The sequence below is a fragment of the Lonchura striata genome, chromosome 1 (genome assembly GCF_050655825.1).
Source record: "Lonchura striata isolate lonStrDom1 chromosome 1, ASM5065582v1, whole genome shotgun sequence".
In the NCBI taxonomy this organism is placed as follows: domain Eukaryota; kingdom Metazoa; phylum Chordata; class Aves; order Passeriformes; family Estrildidae; genus Lonchura; species Lonchura striata.
Genome location: NC_140703.1, coordinates 89,076,875 through 89,099,034, shown reverse-complemented (window position 1 = coordinate 89,099,034; position 22,160 = coordinate 89,076,875). Strand labels below are relative to the sequence as shown.

The 22,160-nt window shown below is 41.6% G+C and overlaps 1 protein-coding gene across 4 annotated transcripts in view; it reads left to right on the top strand.

The window, feature by feature from the left end:
* The first annotated feature begins 18,224 nt into the window (after nt 1-18,224).
* Nucleotides 18,225-22,160, top strand: part of TBC1D8 (TBC1 domain family member 8) — a 48,798-nt gene continuing 44,862 nt past the window's right edge. For 2 of the 4 annotated variants that reach the window (XM_085558117.1, XM_085558113.1), the window contains exon 1: nt 18,225-18,474. In XM_085558117.1, the coding sequence (XP_085414243.1) occupies nt 18,348-18,474 (127 nt within the window). In that variant the 5' untranslated portion in view covers nt 18,225-18,347. The remainder of the gene's footprint in view (nt 18,475-22,160) is intronic. The other 2 variants (XM_021538527.3, XM_021538515.3) reach the window with 1 other exon arrangement.

Genomic DNA, 22,160 nt, shown 5'->3' with positions numbered 1-22,160 from the left:
GCTACATTGCAGGTACTATAAAAAAATCCTAATGAGGGATAGATAGAAAAAGACAACATTTGGAAGGAGCAATAAAAGTATTAAAAAACTATCCAGCCAGTATTTTAGCTTCTTCTAGCAAAGAGGCTAAATACTCAGGAAACAACTTCCAACAGCCTATCTTTTATCCCCACAGTTCATTTAGGAGGGACACAGTAGGAAAGAATTAAGTCACACCTTAAAGTCAACGGGTGAATTAAAACTCTTCCAGATTGTTCTGTTTATTCTCATGAGAATTCTCTCTTGTAAACAAATTCCTTTCCATAGTAGTTAAAGTGACCCATCCTGTCTACAGTGTATTTTAAATAGCAGCATATCAGAGAAAGGAAGGAGAATATGCATTCTGTGTACATCTCTTTATGTGTATCTTTCTAGCAACAGTTAAATGTTTTCTTCCTAGTTCATCTTTTCATTTCAAAATATGAGACAGGACCACCAATACGGAAACAGATTTTGTTATTCCTGGAGTAATCAACAATATTGGCATGCTAACAATACCTAAAAGTCTTCCTGAGTAACTGTATGAGAACACATCTTCACTTGTTAACTCTCTTAAGCTGCCAAGGTATCTTGGATACAGCTTGAAAAGCACTTAAGAAACACCAAAAATATCATTGCATTAATGGCTTCATAAGTGCTGAATACTGAGTGGCTTAGAAATAAACATGGTCATTGCTGCAAGTTTTAGTGAGGTCTCTGCATTTTAAGCCACATGTGATCACACCTGTAAATTAATGTTAGTCCACTCTCTTGATTATTTGAGTGTTGGATGCTCCCAGAAGAGACAGAGCTTTGGCCCAATTAGATTTATGGTGAAACTCCAACAGGGACATATTGGCACGTAAAAGCAGCATAAAGTATTGCTATTTGCATATGTGTCTTTGGATAGACTCTTCTTCTGACAAGGAAGCCCTTTCCTGATCACTTAGAAACTCTTTTTCCTTCAAAAACTGTTTGAAGCAAAATAATATTCTCATTTTTCCTTTTTTTATTGCTCTTTTTTTAGATAGGATTTTTTAAAAATCCATTTGTAATTTAAAAATATCTAAGCATATGTTCTGTGTAGAAACATTCAGTCTGTGCATTGCTTGGGAAGTCTTCACTGTGAACTTTAATTTGAGCACTCAGCATTTTTAATTTGAGCTATGCAATTACATATCTGATACAAATGGAACTATTTCCGTTCCCTGACTCCATGACTTGATTTATGCCTTATGGTTCTGTTTTCATCCAAAATCAATTTAAGTAGAATCTTTATTTTTGCAGATAAAATTGCAGGAGGAAGTGATTTATGTTTAAGGTACAAATTTGAAATCCACCTTCTGAAAGAATATTCAATAATTCTGAACTGATTAGAAAGCTCTTGTCCAGGAAGTGGGAGATTCGGGTTTTCTTCATCTCCCTACAGGGGTTTAAACTCCAGCCCAGACTATGGCTATTAGGAGTAGAGGGGAGTGTTTATCTCCTTTGGCTGAAGTTATTTTTCTTTGTTTACAGGCATTAAAGATTCACCACAAGAGGAAGGGAGAAAAAGCAGGATCTAATGGATTTAATGGAGTGTGACATTCAGGATTGTGGGTGGTCTGCGTTGTAGTCCTTCTTCAGAAAAAAGGCAAATGTGCACTATAGCAATCAGGTGTAAAAGCATACAAACACATGTGTGAAGGGAATAGAAATCTGTTGCACCTCTTGCCTGCTTAAATTCCCAGCCATTGGGAGAGTCACTTCTTCCCAGTCTTTCCCTTTAGAAAGAAAATTTTAAAATTTAGTAAGGAATCTCTCTTAGTCTCATATGCATACTTTCATATGATAATATACTTTCAGTGGCACAGCTTCGCACATTTGCCTGTATCCTGAATTCCATGTCATTCATTTTTTCATGTTCAGGTATGTTTCTAACACCCAGTGAGCTCCTTCAAGGGCTTTCTATCCCAGTGCCTACAAAGTTTCTCTTTTGCCTTTTATTTCCTTTTAAGTATGTTGCACATTCTCAAAGTGTCTTGTTATTCATCCCATCTCCTGGTTTATGCTGAAAGCTTTTAAATGTGTTTTAATGATGCATAACAGCAATATAATGAGCATAATAGCATGCTATTGATTTTCATTTGAAACACCGACATTTGAACATTTCAATAGCCTTTTAACAGTGTGTATATTTAATGTGATTTAAAGACAAGACAAATGCAATGCAATATGTCTCTACTAAAAAAAGTCACATTGTCTGTTTCCTGACTCTCTTTTCCCCTCTCCTGCAATCTTTTTGGCAATCATCCACATTGGAAAAATGTAATTTTCAGTGTTTTTTAAAAAGTAATAATACTACTAATAATTTTATTTTCTCATGCCATAATACTTGGTATGAGAAAATAAAAGGGAAAATCAAAAAATCTCAGTATCCAGACACAGCTTTGCTTATCTGTTCTGACCACAACAAAGATATCAATGATCCACATCCAGTGAGTGCTGCCAGAGAACACAGTGAGTTAGCTCTGGACTGAACTGCTCAAGGGTACCCTCTAGACAGTTTTCACACTCACTTGGTGAACTAAGAAACACAAAAAGAAAAATGCCATCAGCAAACATACACATCAGCATAAAATAGCAGCTGCCTTTTGATTAATAACTCAGTAGTTAAATCATATGAAGAGTTTTGTTTCCAGGAGAGGTTTCGGAGAAGTCAAAAAGCAAGATGTGAAGCAGCCATATACTGTCCTAGCCAGCCTATGTGTGTGGCTACTTGGACATAAAACTAACAGCAGCAACATATTGCCATGCTCTACTGGCAATATGTTTTCCTAGTGTTATATGTAAATACCTTCATTTTCAAGTCCTGTGTCATGTTTTTTTCAGAGAGTGTTTATCAAGAATGAATACAGGTCAAGTTTATATCATTACACATTACCCCTCTGTCTTTTCACAGCATCATTCATATTCTTTGCCCATCAATCATCTGCACAGCACCATAAATGTGCATGATGCTGTCAAGATTATAGGAAATACAGCTTCTGCTCTGTGGGATGGTTGAACATAAGGTAATACATAAAGAAAGAGAGAAAAGCAAAGGACCAGCAAAACAAGGAAGGCCTATGCTTTTGTGAGGTCTTCAATTTGCTTGCCTTCCCAATGTATATCTTTTGGTTTGTAGCCACATCAAATAAGAGGATCATCTGACAAGTCATGACTCAGACCTCATTGCAATTGCATATAATTAGACAGGGGTTTTGCTATCAAGCTTAAAAAAAGTGGCTGCTTTCATTATCATTTTGTTCAGATGTTTTCTTGATCCTGTGGTTTTCTTTCAAGAAGATGATGCAAGTAAGATCAGGAGTAAAATTTCTGAGAATATGTAAGTGATTTTGAAGTCTGAGATGCTTTTTGAATTATTAGTAATTCCAAGAATGCACCTTAGACTGAAATTATGATACACAATTTTCAGAGGTTACCTGAAAATTCAAAACTGTTTATCAAATAAGGTACCTAAGACAGGCATATACATGTTTTGTTGTTAAAATGGAAGTTAAGCTCTATTTCTGCCCTTACCAGAGACTATTCTAACTAGAAAAATAAATGAGCAAGAAAACCATCTTATTGTACCTTGTATAGGTGGTGATATTAGTAAGTAACTCTGCTAAAAGCAGTAGAGTGGGCCATGGATATTAAACCAGTCACAGAAGAAATCTCTTATGCTTGTAGTTGAAAACAGAAGAAATTACTGTTACCTTTTATTTAAGATAAGACACATGAACAGTTTCCAAAAGAAATTGATTCTCTTGGTTGATGGAGGAGGAATTGTAGAATGATGACCTCAGACATCTCATTTTTGACCTCTAAATTAGGAGATCAATCCCATCCCCTGGAGAAGCAAGATCAAGTTTGACACCAAGCTGAAGTTTAACTCCTGGTCAGAGCCCCAGTCATACCTTCAGGCAAGATACTCACTCCTTTTCTAATCTTCCAGGGGTGTGTTGCATCCCTTTTCCCCAGACTGTGCTGATTTTTCATAGTTTAAACTTAAATTCTCCAGAATGAGGACTGCATCTAGTGACAGTCCTCAGTACAGCAATTTCTGGGACTGTGCAGTATCCCTTCAATGGAAATTCTGGTATGTCTCAGGAAGGTGCTTCCATGAATAGGCAGTGGAAGCAAAAACTAATGGGTAGTGCAAAACCAAATGGGTTGTACAATACAACCACTTCTTTCTGCCCACCTGCCCTGGGGGAAGTCTCCTGTGGCTCCTGCTTGTTGGCACTTGTGTCTTGCAACAATCAGAAGTTTCTAGAGGATGTGGAACTACTTTGTTCCCTGTCTGTTAAGCAAGACTGTAAAAGCCAAGTCTCCAGTGCTGCTTGTTCAGTGAAACTGAAAGGTAGTAAACTCAAATCTCATAAACAAAAGGCATTTTATATACAGCATGTGACTACAGACTGTCACAGAGAGCATGGTTGTAAGGAGGCCTATGACATTTTCAAAGATAACAAAAGATCTAGAGTAAATTCAGGAAAGGAGAAATTTAGAAGGTGCATAAGTGCTTCATCATCTTACGCAATCTCTTAATGATGGTTGAGATCTTTTTGGGAATTATTTTCTTGGTTGTAACTTGTCTTGGTCACCATTAGACAGGAATTTCTAGACCATAAATCTGAACAAATATGCAATTTCTGTGTTGCTCACTTACACCTGAGAGAGTGTGCTGACCATGAAGTGCACCAAGGGTTTGACCTAAAACACATCATCCATCACTGATGCAGTAGAACTGCATGCATTCTGTGGGGGTCTGAAAAATTGCCCAACAGGCAAAAACAGGTTTGCAGGGCAGAGATGTGTACTCTTGGGTAATGTGGCATTGGTGTACAAGGTCCTGTATTCATTGCTCTGCTCTCATTTGCCTAAAAGAATCCCAGATTGTGCAATTCACACACCTCCTGCTCTTCCTTTTAATTCTTTGCTCAAAATCCAGTGCAAACTTCCTCTCTCATCCTGACTATTTATAAGTATACATAGAAACAAAGGTTTTGTAAAGATGTAAGAGACATTCTTCTTTATTCTCAGGGGCAAATAAAACCTTTTATTTTTAGTCCAGTTTCCTTAGGAAATGAGACTGATGCAATCACATTGTCTATTTGTCTGTCTATCAAATTGGCCCCCTTCCCCTCTTCCCTCCCCCCATCAACTTCTCACCATTAATTTCTTCCAGCCAGATCTGAAAGAAATGCAAAATTATTTCAAAAGTGTTAAATGCACATGAGTTTTATGAAAATGAGTGGGTGTGCCAGAGGAGAGATCTTATCAGTTCCCTCATGGGAGAAGTCAGTTCTGGCTGAATTCAGTGGGTGGGCAGCAAAGGGCTGGCACCTTAGCACAGCTGTAACACCACAGGATGCCCATCCTCCCCTGAAGGTAGAAGAACAGCAGTCACTGGGGTGGGAGTTCAGAAGTACTTCTGGAGAGGCTCTCCTGGGTACTTGGCAATATTTCAGGGGTGGGGAGATATGGTGGCAAAGGGGAAATCAAGGGAAGGAATGGGGTTGTGGGACTTGTGGGATGCAGAGGGCAGAGCATAATTTAGAATTTTCTTTATACTCCAAAGGGGCTGAATGTTAAGGTCATATTCTGGGGAGCTTCTGAGTGGTGGCTCAAGGAACATGGTGAAAAAGAAATGCAAAGCCTGTGCCAGAGAAGTGGACATGAAAAGCAGTTTTGGTTTTCAGACAGCTTCTCCAACTTAGTCTGACATCTACTAATGCCTTCCTAACATCTTTACTGTGATGTTTGAGATTTATTTTAATGGAGAAATTGGTAAGATCATTTAAGAGACCAAGCTTCCGTAAGTTCCTCCCTATTCATTAATATGCCGGTCAGCAGATAACATTTAAACAGAGATAAGGTCTCTTGTTATAGGTCTGGGAAGCAGCTTCTTCTGTTAGGGAATTCCAGCAAGTCAGTACTCTAAAAATGCATTTAAAACACTATTGGTGACATGCCTTTACTTCAGTTGTCCTACCTTTCCTCACAAAACCCCAGCTATTTGTTTGCCAAATTCTTTCAGGCTTAAATCTGGAGTACCTGAGTCTGGAGTCTGCAAGGGATTCAGAACAGCTTAATGGATAAAGATGAGATAAAGTTAAAAAAAACATTAACTGTATTCTGTTGAGCAAAGTAAATAAGAACCTACTCTTCTCCCATTTCCACTTCACCAAAAAAAAAAAAAAAAGCAATCTTCTTAGATAACATGACAAAGCAAGAATCTGTTGGAGTGGGGGTGCAGGGGATGGATGGGGAAGAGAGGGGATAAAGGTTCCTGTTCTTCTGCAGGTGCTTATTATTTTAGGCACAAGTCCAAATTTTTTAACATGCAGTTGGGCTTGGAGTTCATGGAAAAGAAATAAGAGTCGAGAGCTACCTACAGCATGAACATCTTCCTGTCCCACTCACAAAGTCTGTGGTGCACACAAACATGCCACCTGCAGTGCAGAGGTAGAGGTACTTGGCAGTATTTCAGAGGTGGGAAGACCGAGGTGTGACATCCTTGTGGCATCCTTGATTTCTCTTGCTGTCCCTGCCTATCTTGAAAAATTGACATTCTTAATTGATGCCCTCACAGAAGGTGTGAAGGTACAGAGTGCTGTTAACACAAATGGTCTAGAATACATAGATGTCCAAACAATTTTGAAGGCTGAGCAATTTTGCCTTCAGCAACTGAATTATTTTTGCAAATATTTAATATATAATTAAACCTTCTTTTCCTATCAGGTGATCCATCCTCAGCATATAACTTTACCTGCCAGGATAGAAGAAGATGGTGAGGTGGGTCAAATAAAGTAATAATGGGTAGAGTCTTTCTATTTGTAAATATACTGTCAGAAATAACCTGAGTCCTTTCTCCAAAGAGGAAACCCTAGATCTCTTCAGGATCCTTGTTTCATGCTCTATGCATCCCATGCTTGGGTTCATAAATGTTTGCCTGTGATCAGCCACCATCTGCAGATCTGTGCCCCTGAATGCCAGTTGTTCCTGCATTTCTTGTAGAGATCACACCAAGGACAGACACATGCACTCAGTGTAGTTGGAAAAGTGCACTCTCCCTCAGCCAGCTACTATTTCACATGTATTAGCTACAGGAGCCTGTGGTTTGGCATCAGCACAAACTTCTTCCTATCACAGCATTAGAAGTTGTCTAATCAACAAAAAAATGGTTACCTAAGCCTGTCACAGCCACCTCCTGGTTAGCAGTGGTGACTTGTTCGTGCACCAGGCCCTGTCTCTGGTTTATTACAGAAGTTTTGGGTCAAAGCAAGGTCTTCAGAGGGCTTCAAGGGGGCAGAGTTCCCTATGCAGTAACTCTGGAGCTTCTGTTTATCACCCCTACTCTATATCTTGATGAGGTTTCACAACCCTGCAGCACCAGAAACTTCAACTGGCAAGGCCTGAGGTAAACAACAGCTGTCAACATTCAGCAACATAAGCAGTGTCATTTCTTTGCCAGAACCCATGACTGTCAAGTAAGGGTTAAAAAAGACCACTGTTGAAATGCCCTTCATGGTCAGAGCCTCCTGTGTGCATCCTTCTGAAATAACATCACAGTCCAAAACAGGAACAGCTCTTTCAATGGTGCAGGATCCATGCCTGGGCAGCAGCTGGAGAGGACAGGAGAGAAAAAGCTGAATCAGAAGTATTTTATTTTTAGTAGTTTAATAGTGGACTAGGAAGGTCTGTGAGCTAGAGTTGAGGAAAAACAAACATGTCTTTCCACAGCACATGGTAAAACATGGTACTTCATGCTGGTGATAATTTGAATGTGGTAGGCACATTCTTCTCTCTCTTAGGACTTTTTTATAGAGTACAGAGGAAAGAAAGAGAAAACAATTTCTGTTTCTGCTCCTTGTTTTTTTATGTGGAATGTGTTTGAAGACTTGTTTACCTGGAGTGATTCCTTGATTGGATTCTGGTGAGGATTGTTTGAGCCTGATGGCCAATCCAGTCCACCTGTGTCTGGACTCTAGCAAAAGGGTCATGAGTTGTGAAGGAGTTAGGTATGGTAGTTAGAAAAAATAAGTATGTAGTTTTAGTATCTCCTTTAAATAGTATATTAATGTATTATAGTATAGTTATTATAAAGAAGCCTTCTAAACTGGAGTCAGACATCATCATTTCTTCCCACGTAGTTCACCTACATTTACAATATTTGAAGTTCTAGCCAGCCTCCCAGAACTCCTTCTTGAATCTAGAACTGTGAATTGAATGTGTGCCTTTGGGCATGTTTGGTTATTCTGGGTATCCACACCCACATATGTAAGACAGGGTAAATCTTACAGCAAGAAATGGGCAGAAGTATAACTTGGCAGAGCTGTAAATGTGGAGCAGAGCTGAAAGTTTCCCAAGTCCCAGGGCTCCTTTGCAGTGAGAAAAGGGCAAAGCAATAACACTACTACCTTGATTTCAGTTTCCCCATTAGCTCACTGGTTTTGCCTTGTAGGTATACAAAGTACCTCTATGGATGTACACATTCCTGTATTTTTGTAGGTATGGTTTTCGTCTTTAGAAGATGACATGTCCTAGAGCATGCTCCTCGGTTTACAACATCCTTTATCTGGCCAGAAGCAGTTGCTGCAGCTTCCACAGGCCATGCCAATTCAGAGTAAATTCTATGTCTCATTGGCACAAGGCAGATGGACTGAGAGCTACTTTAAGATAGTCTGATAGCAGAGCAATACTTCAGAAAATGCTGTTTTGATGAGATCCTGAGTCTTGTTGCTGGACAACATAGACACTTTGAGACAAGCCACTGTGTCCTTCAGAAGACTTAATCTCTACCATGAATGGAGCAACTCTCATACACCTACCAAGGTGAGTATAACCTTGTAAAAGTAAGCATGGAGAAATGTCAATAGTGTGCTTACATAAATGGTTTCAACTGGAAAAATTGAGTTTGCTCAGTGTGGTTTATTTATGATCTGAACATAGAGAGCATTTCAAATGTCTACTTGATCAACAAAAGAAGAAACCACTCTGTATTTGCACAGTCTTGTACCAACCTCTCTCATTTCTCGGCCATTTTGCAGCTGTGTCAGACTAGCTGGACCCAGCAGGGAGGCTTTAGGAGAGAGTCCGAGCCACGCTGGGAGGAGGGGAAACAGGAAGCATTGCAGGAAGAGGGGACTGAAGAGGTAAAGGCAACCATGAGGATGTGGAGAGAGGGTACAGGGAGACTATTACAGTAAGGGAGGGGCAGGAGAGCAGAGGCTGTTACAGGTTTTGTTGGTTTTTCTGGCTGCTAAATCCTCTTCTTTGACATGTGAAAGGAATGTGAAGATGCAAGACAACAGGAATTAATAAATAATTAGTAGTTATCAGTGCTTTTCAATTCTAAGGGTTTTATAAAAATTAATGAAGTTTCATGAGCTGTTGAACAGGTATTTAAGCCATATTCCATTTTCACAGATAAGGAGATGAAAGCTCTGGCTCAAGGTCAAAGTTTCCAAAAAGAGAAACTCCTTTTAAGAGCCCTCCTTGACACTCAGCACCAAACCTCTGAAAGGATTGATTTCACTGTTATCATCAATGTTGATTATATGCTATTTACTTCTGCAAAGCTAGGTCTAAACATGCACACTCAAAAGCATCTTTTGAAAATTCAGGCTCTGTAGGCCTTTTGGGTTCTCCCAAAGTATGTAAGGAGAAACTGGTTTATGAGAGAAATAGATACGCAGAACCATTTTTTTTCTATTGCACCTTGACAAGAATGGAAACAAAGACTTTGCTGGCCTAAGACAGTTAGAGAAAGAGCAAAGTAAAACAAAGGTTTTAAAAAAAGAATTCAGGAAGATCCATTCCTCTGTGCAAATGGGAAAGGAAGCAGAGCATGTTTTCAAATCTTTCTACATCTCCCATAAAGACTAGGCAGATGGTTTGGGTGCATTTCTATAAGTATGTGTTGAATATTTTATCCCTGAAAGGAATAGAAAACATGAATGTGTATGTAGTCACCAGCTTCACTGAGTGAAGAAACAACAGGACTTTATCAGAAACCATGTGATTTGGTAGTCTAGAAAAGAAACAAAAACCTAGCAGTATAATGAAAAAGGGGAAGAGAATTTATTTTCTTTGGAATCATGCATTTCCAGTTTGAATTGTTCTGTGGCCATGCAAAGACTAGCATCTTGTTAGCATACCTGCAAAAACATAGGTGGTGAAAAAGCCTCCAAATTCCATTAGAATGGCAGGTGTCATATTTAAATTAGCCAGCAGGCAAAACAAAAGGAGATCATGGAGCTTTCACACAGAATATAGCTGTCAGGTAGAAGCAGAAATGCAGCGCTGATCAAAGACAGCAAGTTCAAACCCAGTCCTAGGTGTGTGCAGTACGATTCCTACCCAGTAATATCAGTGATGTACCAAGCTCAGCTCAGCATAGCTTTGCATGTCATAGTGGGAAGATGTAAGAATCACAACAGAAATGCTCCTTTGGGGATCCACAGTGCATAAAAAAGAGGAAAATGTTGCCAGAAAAATATGTTAAAGGGTGCCTCAAAGGCACTCACATACACATTTTAAAACTTGTGTCAAAGCGCTGACACTTCTGCGACAGCCAGGCTTGTGCTGTGACACAGTTTTGCCACTTTTGCAGCTGAAGGTCCCCACAGGTATTTTGAATTCCTCAGAAGGTGAGCAGAAGTGGTAGTTCCTCCCTACACCTTCTACTGTGGCACCATGCCCAGCACAGGCAGCACCAGCAGTCCCAGCACGCTCACCCTGATGCCACTTTGGTGATAATGTGGTGCTTCCACCCTCAGTGCCAGCTGTCTGCAACTTCTAGACAGACAGGATTCACAAAAAATGGAAAACAGTAGAGCTTTATGTAGCTTCAAACTGGTTGTAGGGTCCCAACTGTGCACAGGGTTATGACAACCCATGGAGTACAGTGTCAGACCTTGTGGCATACAGGCAGGATAGAGACCATCATGACTTCAAGGGACATAATATGTGTTAATAATATAATATTTAATATTTAATGTGTTTCTGTTATGCAGCTCTTGTGAGGCATCTCTGATTGAGAAAAAGGCACCATTAATTCATTATTTTAAAAGGTCTTACTGTCTACACAAGTTGATATTCCAGGGGATCAAAGGAAGAACAGGGTAAGCACCTAAAGGAAATTGTTAAAACAACAAGAATCTCTGTTTCCAAGTGCAGCCAAGAAAAATGGAAATTCTTCCAGTTTCCTAGGCCATACTTTTAGCGAAGGCAAATTGTACCCATATCCAGCAAAAGACAGCTCTGGTAGAAAAACCACTGCCCATCTCCATGCAGAAGCAAGATGGGGCACTATAAACAATGCTGGCATACTTTTGGAAGTGGTTTAGGTTTGGATTTTTTATTCCCAAAATCACTGAAATATTGCTGAACTCCTGAAGACTTTTGATCTTGGAAGATGAATTAGTATGGGAATTTTGATCAGGAACCAGTGCCCAAGGCAGCTATTGCTAACAGAAGCTAACACTGGCCATTACACTTCAGGCTTCCTTTGAGACTGCCTGGCACAAGTGAGTGCCAGCAGCTGCAGTTTTGGTAGTATGTTAGGGCAGCAATACATTTTTCCTATCAAAGAAATTTGCTATTGCTGCTGAAACACCACTGCTCTACAGAAAAGTGCAATTAGAAGAGGGGCAGGTTGAAATCTCTGTTCAGGAAGTGTTGTCTTCTCTGCTCTGGGCTTTTCACCTTGTCACAAGTTATGGAGCCTTTGCACCTTTGCTTTTGATTCTGCTTCCTTTGTTCCTGGCTCTGCTAATTTGCTCTATTGTTTAAGGTCTCATATCTACCAAAAGGTAGAAAAAATCACTGGCTGCTTGCTTCATTCTCCCTAAAGAGCAGAAATCCATTTTAGGAGGCCAACACTTCTATTCTCACTATATTGCAGTGACTTATGCCAAGCCAGAAATAAATTGTATTTTTGTAATGCAGTTTCTTATATGGGGCTGGCCATTCCTCTTCTTTTGTACCAGAATAATTCTAGTGTCTTATCTCAATGTCAAACTGGGTAGTATATAAAAATCCTGAGAGGATTGGGTCTACCCATAATCATATCTTGAGAATGAAAATGAGGATGTGCAAGGAGGGTATGCTGGGCAGTAAGTTGAGAAATACCTTCTTCTTTCCATCATATCTGAAGTAATCCACATCTCCTCCCAGCTTCTGGGGGTCACTATCACTGTTCTGAACAGAGGTTTTCTGCACCTTCTGAAGGTGGGGAGGAAAGCTGGTGTGACTGAGCTCTGGCAGAGTGCAGACACATCATTAAGCACTGGTGGAGAGGATGTCAAGTAGTGCACAGGGCAAGACAAGGCCTCACTCCCCTGCTGTCATTTGGAGCAATAGCGGCCACTGAAGCCCCTGCCTTGGTTTCTTCTCTATCAGCTGTGTGCTCTGCAGGGATGTGCTATCTATGAGTAAAGGGCTAAGGGATTGTTTTTCTCATCCAGTGTTTTGGAGAACTGGAAGTTTAATGAGACAAGAAAAAAGCTGGAGTTTACTGCCTTAAACCACACGTATGTATTACTTTAATCACATGTCCTGAGAGAGGCTGTTTTCATAGGAAATATTTGTTAGACACCTTGAAATGTGATGACCTTTCCAGTGTCACAGTAATTGTGTGGTTCCCAGAAGAGCTTTAGCAGTGCTAAATTGCAGAAGTGGGTTTTAAAACTGGAAGTGAGGAAGTGATGCTGGAAGTAAAATAAGAAGTGGAATCAGCCACATAATCATTTTGGATATTACTGTTTTATTGCTGGTACTTAAAATATAAAAATGCACATTATAAAGTTATTGACAGGGAAAAAGCCAGGAAATATTATTGCATAAAACTGTGAGTCAAGACTTCTAACATGTTTTTATAATGTTGACTATAAATTAATTACACTTGCTCCTGACAGTGTATTATATCTTCTTATATCTCCTTTATTGCACAGGCATTAATTTAATCAGAGATAATGAATGAAACCTCTGGAATTAATTACAGGTTGTAACAGTTTTTTACGTTGCTAGAACAGGCAGGAAGACAAAAACTTATGGACTCATAAACATTAACTAGCTTTTGCAATCCAGCCATTACAAAAGGAAGACAATGAAGATTAAATTACTTGGAGACGAAGCTGAGAATGCTCAGGCAGTTTCAGTGTTTCTGAAACTCAGCAGTTCTCGGTGTGGAAGACCTTGACTACTACATTTCTGTGACCCTTTCAAACCAAAATGCACCTTGTGCTTGAATCTGTTCAAAAGATCTGAGCTTAAGAACTGCTTTTACAGATTCCCAGGATCTGATCTGTCTGGCAGGAGGGGTCTTTGTAGTCCTCTTTCAATGGAGGCATGGTGCCAGGATTTGGGATCTGCGTGTGAGCTACCGTGATTTCCCTTTGGGCCCTCTCATCTCTGCCAAACCTGAAGTGGACTTTCTGTGAGTGAGAAGCAAACATGGCTCCATTCCAACAGCACAATATCTGGAAGGGTGTCTGACAGGAAAAAACCTTGCAGAAGAGCCTTTCTAACCACCTTTTAAAAATCCCCTCTTGTAGGGGATTTCTTGTGGAGAAAAAAGTCATTACCTGTTCTTAAAAGGCAGAGGGTATCTTGCTTGGTTGCCTAATCTTTCTGATCACAAAGTTAACATCACAGAATAACTCCAACATATATGAAATTATTTTTCTTATACTATTTCTAAAATGCCTCTAATCTGGTACTTGGTGTGTTATTCACAGTAAAAAAACTTTCAGATAATCTGATTTGCTTGGTAAGCTTAGTCCTTAATCTAATCTTCCTTTTTTTAAAACAGCAAAAAACCAAACCTCTCATGCTGCATTTAGTGAATCACCTTTTTAATGCAACAAATACATCACCTTCTTTGTATTTAACACACAGGTTCTTGTAGGCAGCTATTTTGTGCTTCACTTCAGTTGTTGCTTTCAGATGAGCTACACATATATCACAGCACTGCAATGTGAGCTCACACGTCAGCTTTAAACCCTTAATAATTCCCATTGTTCTTGTCTTTTCTCCACTACATCAACATTTTTCAAATACTGAAGTAGTCTGAAATCAATATGATATATTGATACATGATGGGGGTTTGTCTATGCAATGCAGGAAATATAATCCTACATTGTATGGAAAGCCCAGCAGTCTGAGCAGTGGGGTATTTTGGATCTTGAGAGTTCTTTCAAGAGTGAGCCAGGGCCTGGAGCAGCATGCTGAGGGCTTAGGGCTGCCACTGGGCACTGACCCAATGTGCCACTACATCTCTCCTTTGATGGGTGTAGGTGGGAGATAAAGTCTTTTCAATATGGTGACTCTGAAGACTTGTGGCTTCATTTCCTCAGCAAAAGCCCTTCCCTACTCTCAGAGTGCTCAGTGGTCTTTAGTCCAGGGGCTGTGGATATCTGCATTGGCAGATGGCTTCAAGGGGACATGCCACAAAGAAAAATAAATGTACTGATGCCTACTGTCATGTGGTCTACAGGGGGCTGAAGCTATAGTGGAATACTTTTGGAGCTTCAGAAAATAAAGGGTTGAAAACAGCAGCTGTTGATTCATCTCCGTGAGGTACTTTTTCTTTTTATCCCCTGAAAGAAGTATGTTTTAGTTATTTTTCCTAGAGGTCTTAGCCAACAGTGTGAATTTCCAGTGTTATATTCACTAGTGTGTATTATTTCCCTAGTACCCTAAACATTATTTCTCTGTACCACTGCTGTCTCTGATATGTCCAAACTCAGGCTCATCTGACAGTTTCAGCAACTCTGTCTTAGGAATTGAATCAGCTAACTGATCAGGGTTTTTCAGACACTTGTAAACATGCAAGTTAAAGAATCAAAACTGGAAACATGGAAATAATTGGACTGTGCACCTGTAGAATAATAGCCAAATTCCAGCAGTCATAATATGACTAAGGAACTAACTTAGCCAGAAACACATTAATAAGTTAAAATTTTCAACTAGTTTAGATAGTTAAAGCCATTCACTACAGAAAGTCTGACAGGGGTCAGGGAGGGAGCATGGACAGCCTGGTTTTGTAGCAGCCAATATGTGCATCAGCAATCATGCACCTGCAAGCCCTGGAGCCTATCCTAGAGCTTTGCACACTCACAGTCTGCCAAGTTTGTTCAAGTGTTGCCAGGCCTCTCTGAGGGTTTGGTACCCTCTGCAGTGGGCCAGCCAGGAAGGAAGCCCAGAGCACCACAGCTGCCTCTTTTCTGCCATCATTCATTTTATGCACAGGAGGAATTTGCCTTCCTTGAACACCTCAGTGACATCCAGAATAAAAATTATATGTCTGTTTGATGGATGAAAAAGATGAAGTCTTGTGAAGTTAAAGGGCATGACTAGTGCTGGGAAGGCAGTCAGTGACAAAGGCAAGAAGGAAAAGCAAAGTTTTCCCTGTGACTGTTCCCTATGCTGTCTACACTTTATTTAATGGATGCTCAGAATCTCTGCCGTTTATTCTGGGTATGACTGATGCTCCAACATAATCTGAATAGCAGACTGCCTTGTGCCACTAGTACTGAAATTTAAGAAAGATACATAGCATCATAAATAATGCTGACACAGTCATTTCAGAGTGTGTGCTAAGGGTGATACAAGGCCAGAAACCTAATTTTCTTTCTGTTATTTCCTTTCAAACACATCCTTATTTTTTAAAGCTATTTTTCTTCAGTCTAGTAACCTTAAGTACCTTCAAGCAATTAAGTAAGACAGTTCCATCTTTTCTAGACTTTATCAGAGAATAAATAAAAAGGTATGTAACTTCTCACAGCACTCTGGTTTTTGTCTCATAATCAAGAGATTCCCATCCTCCCTTCTTTTATGTACCGCTCTAGACGCCAGCATTTTAAAACTATTGCTTCACAGGACACTTCAGAAGATCCTCAGATCATCCAAATCCTGTTAAAATACTGGTTGTGAAAATAGTCAGTACATTACTGTAGGACGTTCTTAATGAAATAAACTTATTCTTAGCTGTTGCCAAAGACTGTCTAGCTTTCAGGTAGAAGCTGTGACTCAGGATGTCAGGGACTGCCATGTCCAATGCCATATGGGGAAAGAAGGATGCTCCTACTTTCAGTAGATGATGCATTTATTACAATATGTATTACAAAGTGCTTTGTTTTATTCTGTCATCCTGAATAAGTTTTCTCTCATCTCATCCATCCCCCTTTTGCTTCTCTGAAGCCATTTCTCAGAGATTCATTGTTAATTATCTGCCATCAGTTCTATGTGTTGGAAAAGCTGCTTAAAAAGCATGAGGGATCCCATTTTGATTGAACAGGTGTTGTGCCAACTTGGATGCGTTTCCAAAGCCCATGGCTCTGAAGAAGTACTGTTGGTGGGGTCCAAGAGGAGCTTTTCTCAGGATGTAACAGAGGCACGCATGCATGACACTGGATCCTCAACTGCTTTACTCTTGCTAACTCTCAAGCTCAAAAGGACCTCAAAGGTCTGCAACTTTTAGTTTGGTTCTCTTCTAAATTGTCTCAAATCAGCCTGCCCAAAACCCAAGACTAAATGTAAAAAAAAAGCCCCCAAACCAATAACTGAAATTAATATTCAAGTATCTGCAAAGGGAAGAAATATTCACCATCTCACTTCACTTGCTCACTTCCAAGCATTTAAACTTTCAATACTTACATGTCTTCAGGATAGTTTTGGGGGCAGGGGAAATCTCTGAGCTATTCTTATCCTGCAAGAGCATTTAAAGTAATTTCTCTTCAAGTTCTCATTAATTTTTAATACATTATTATGTGGATGTCCATCTTCTCCTTTTGACAGTTTTATTTTTGCATCAGACAAGTAATACGCTCAAAGTGCTTGCTTGCTATTCTATGTATGGAAATGAAATTGTTGCTTCACACAGAAATTGTAAAGAACACAATGTTCACTTAACTGAAGCTGAATTCAGAATTTTGACTATCAAATGATCCCACTGGCAACTCTAAAGCAGTCCACATGGCCACCTTCCAATTCCCAGCTAATAATTGCTGCTGGCTGTGCTAAGTAGCGCACTGCAGCATTGGTACCTTTCAGAGTTGGTACACAACGCCTGTAACGAGAGGTTGGGAAAGTGAAGCTCAGGTCTTAATCCCTAATCAAAATTCTCTGCTTAGAGGGATCTTTGCTGAAATTTAGGTGTGATTTAACCCACAGTGACTGAGGTTCTAGAAGAGTGAGGTTTTGCAGCCTGCTAATTCAGTTATTGTAAAGTAATTATTTAATATTTGCAGTTAACTGGAAAAGAAATGTGATGGAAATAAAGTACAGTGATTCATGTTATAATCATAGAATAATAGGGTTGTGTTGTGAGGGACCTTAAAGATCTAGTTCCAACCCCCCTCCCATGGGCAGGGACACTTATTAGATCAACGGTGGCCTTCAACACTTGCGATGAGGCATCCGCAGCTTCTCTGGGCAACCCGTACTAGTGTCTCACCATCCTCATTACTGACAATCTGTATTAATAAAAAGGTAAAATACAGCGTCAGAGGTTTCCAAAAATAATGTGCTGCAGCAGTAACCATTTGTGCAGGTTCACAAACGATCCTGCCCAACAGCTCAACCGCAAGCAGTGACAGATTATTTCTTAAAATGAGAAAAAAACCGAACTGTAAAATTAAGAGTCTGACTTTTCCCTTGCAATACGAGGTTTCAAACACCGGCTTTTAAATACCAAAGCAGCTGCAGGTTCACGCTTTAGGCTTAGATCTAGAAGAAACAGGAAGGCAGAGACACCCCCATCCCCCCAGCCTCTCTCCAAGCCCAGGACACCCTTTCCTTCCCGCAGTCCCGGTGACTCCGCGGCGGGGACCTGCGGGGCACAAGCCGGGGGTGCGGGCACCTGACCCAGCCGCTGTAAAACAAGCGGGAGCCGCCCGGCCGCGGTCCCGGCGGCAGGGCATCCTCCAGGAGCCCGGGGTACCGCGGGCGCCCCGGTGGGCTCTGTGTGGGGCTCGGGGCACCACGGGACCCCCGAAAGGGCGAACCTGGCCCCGTCCCCTGCTCCCCCCGGCCCGGCCGGAGCGCCCCGCCGTCCCCTCCGACGGCGCGGAGCAGCCCGGCCCGCCGCACAAAGCCCCCGGCTCCGCGGGAAGGGCGGCCCGCGCCCGGGCTCCTCCCTCGGCCCCTCCCCGGCGGCCGCGCCGCGCCGAGGGAGCCGGAGCCGGCGCCGCGCAGCCCGCGGGGGGCGATGTGACCCGGGCGGCCGGGTGCGGTGCCGTGCGGGGCGGGCGGGCTCGGCGGGGGGAGAGAGCGGGACTGCGAGCCGGGGGAAGATGTGGCTGAAGCCCGAGGAGGTGCTGCTGAAGAACGCCCTCAAGCTGTGGGTCACGCAGAAGAGCAGCGGCTACTTCATCCTGCAGCGGCGTCGGGGCCACGGAGACGGCGGCGGCCGCTTCACGGGTACCTGGGGGCGCGGGGTTCCGCGGGCGCCGGGCCGGGCCGGGCCGGGCGGCTGCTCCCCTGCGTTTGCCCCGCGGGAACTTGGCCGCGCCGGGCCCCCGGCGGGTCGGGCTGCGGGAAGCGGGAGCGGCCTCTTTGTTCGGGCCGTGCTCGGGCGGCCCGGCCCGGCTCGGCTCGGCTCGGCTCGGCCCGGCCCGGCTCGGCGGTAGCGCGGGGCGCCGCGGGTCCCCCGCCGCGGGCGGAGCGGAGGCAGCCGCCGGCCGGGAGGTGGGGGCCGCCCCGGCTCCCCGCGAGTTGCCTGGGGAGCAGCTCCGCTTTTCCGTAGCCTTGAGCACAGCTGAAGACACTTTTATTGTTACTTCCCCGCTGTGCCCTGCCGATGGGTTTCTAAGGGCGGGTGCGGAGCCGGGTCCGTGGCCGGAGGATGCAGCTGGGGAGAGCCGCCGGCGCTGCAGCCCGCGGGGCGCGGCGGAGGTCCCTGGGGCCGGCGGTGAGAGGTGCAGGGATGCCGGGGGCACACACTGGGATGTGGTGCCCGTGCCCCTCCGGGACCGTCCGCGACCTGCGGCTCGCCTCCCCTTTCTTTGACGAGAGCTGTATAAGTACTTAGAGGACTCCTGGCTTTTGGACGATACACGGCATTACGGGGCGGGGGTTTTGAATTCAGTGATAAAGTTGTGATAAAGTGCATGCTGTCTTATTTTTTTGTATTAATTCTACTACGGATTATGGTGGCTGTAGATCCGGCACATTATATCTATGTGGCACTCCAGATACACGTAGTGAAGGATATGGAGACGGATCACGCTCTCCCCTCGCAACAGTGTGGATCCGTGAATAACTCCAGCGAGAATGATGTGTTAGGCTTGCGCTGACGCTATAGTGTAAGGAATTTGGGCCAAAGTGTTGGTTCAAAGACAGCAGCAGCTGAATTCCAATAAGCAATTGGATAATTAATATAGTTTAACGGTGTAGTTCTAACTTAAAAGCAAATGAAGCTGTTTTGAATATTATAAAGTGAGAATTTTTAATGGTAGCTTAAATATTTGAAAGAATTATCAGGTATTTTCAAAATCAGTATTTTCTATGGAGTTTAAGAAGCTGCAATACCACATTCTGTATTTATTTTATTAAAATCTTTTTTTCCTGAACTATTGCCCCTTTCCATTTGATAATACTGCTTTCTTCATTGTTGCCTTTTTTAATCGGAGCTTATCCTACCTGTCCATAAAGTGCACAAAACTTGAACTGTGGCTTGGTAGATTGCATGCTATCAATGTATCACTAATGAAATGGAAGTTTTGCTAGCGAGTCAAAATGCTTAACCTCCTACTTTCTTCTGCCTGCCTGTTTGGAAGTCAGGCCGCTCTTCTGTGACAGTAAAGACTATGTGGATTAATTTTCAGAGTTAAAAATAGCTGTTTACAGCTGCTTGATTTAGGTCCAGGACAATCATGAGGTTCAGTTTCACAAATGTTAGTGCCTTGTGCCTGAGCTTTTCACTGCAGAAATTTGCAAGCTTAAACCAAACAAACTGCTTTTCTCTCTGGTTAAGTTTCAGGTGAATCATTTTCCTGAATCTACGGTGCACAGGCTTGCTCAAATCTCTTTTGGCTGGCAAAGGAAAGCCACTCCTGTCTTGCACTTTTTCCAAGGGCACTGTAGATTCTGATGCTTTCTTAAACCATTTGTAAACGTTTGTATTTAAAAGGGCATAGGAATTTGAATTCTAAAACCAAAATGCAAGCGTTATGGAGCATTAGATATGGCTGGGGTTGGTTAGACAGTGTAATTTTTTTCACAGTTTTTACTTGGAGTGAAGGAAATGGAGATGGGTACTGAGAAACAGCAAAGCTTTGCTGGTGTTTGCTTTCAGTGCAAACCTTACCTCCTGATTCTTGCTTTACATGACTATAGAGACATTTAATTAGTACCTGTCTTTTCCAAATTGCCAGAAAGGCATTAAAGCTCTGCCGTATTTCAGAGTATGGTTTACCAAGTGGTAAAGCCAAAAGCTAGAAGTTTTTGTTTGTTTTACTGGGAAAGCAAGCTTAAGTGAGAACAACATCCAGATCTGTTTTCCCTTTAATACCTTTATCCCTGGCCAATTGCAGTTACATTTTATGAAAAGGAAGAAGTTTCAGAGATGTGAAGATTCAGTACATGAGAGCAGGTGCTACAGTAGAAAAGAATCTTGGAGCTCCTGCAGGGAGGAGGAGGAGGCTGCATATCCTGAGGCTGTGTCAGACCTATGCAGGATCAGCAGAACAAAACTCTCAGAATATTAGATTTCTTAGAGTGTATATGGAGCAGCTGACCACCTGTGACATAATTTGCTTTCAGCAGGGTGGAAGGGTGCGGTGCCTGAGTTGCCTTTGTGCATGTTGCCACAACATGGTATTTGCCTTGAACCTGTGTGAAGACATATGTTTTATATAGCCCAGTTCTTGTATTTCCCTGTCTTTCTTCTAGCACACTTCTTTGCTCTTACCAGAGCATTTTAACTATTAGGTAAGAGTAAGTTAGCACAGCTGGAGGGTGTATTTTATGTGGATTTAATTCCTGAAGAATGGACTAAAGATGGTCTCTTGCACAAAAGGGGTTTTTTTCCCCCCCATATCTGTGTTTCTTTGTGTACTGTTTTTGTCAGACACTGAGCAGATGTTTGTAAGTGATGTTTCCTACTGTTATTTAATTTATGTCCTAGGGCAGTTTCCAAATGCACACTGGGCTTGCAAACAGAGGGTACAAACAGTGATGGGGGTTGTATTTAACTCTTCATTACTTGACCAGTCTCATTCTGGTTTTTGTCTTCCTTAGGGATATGCTTTTTCAAGTAAATATTTAACTTGCTACTTTACCTGGATTTCTACTTGACAGCTCTGCTGGATCAGACACTTAATAAGAAACTGGAAAATGTTTAGAAATACTTAAAAAATCGGAATTGTATTTTTTTAACTAATGACTAACTTTAAGTTGTAGATTAAAACAATTATTTAGCTCATCAATGTCTGTTGATCTTAGTGTTTTCTTTGCCTAATTGGAGAGCACTGTAGAGATCCCTACAGAAAAAAGATTTGTTATGTAGCCATGATTAACAGATCAAAGTTAATTGTATTTAATACTTACTGATATCTTTGGCTTGAGGCTACATATTAATGATAAGCTGGATATGACAGTAGTAAAAAATACTGTCACATGCCTTGTGATAAGTACTGCAAGATGGTTTAACCTTTAAGTGAATCGCTACTTCAATTTTTAGGAAGGGATGTTGAAACCTTCGTGCGCCTTCCTTTTTGATTAGTTTTCTGCATTTTGACAGCAAAACTGCTTATTCTGGTATATGTTGGGAAGGATTTTATCACAAGTGCTGGACTGAGAGTAGTCTTTCACTCTTCCCAAGCAGCTAGTGTTGCAGTTTTTGTTTATACAGTACTTCACATTGCATACTCTTAGCATATAAAAACCCACTTAGCAACACTTGTGAATCTTTCCTTTTATAAATAAAGTGAAATAAGACCTTAGAATGAACTCTTGTTTCAAGCAGCTTTTTCTCTGGTTGAGATACAGTGCTTCTTTAACTTCTTGCTTGAAGTAGATCAATAACATATTATGTTTTGTTCCTGTTTTACCTATATTATTAATATATTAATATAATAATAATATGATATTTTTCTCTACTCTTC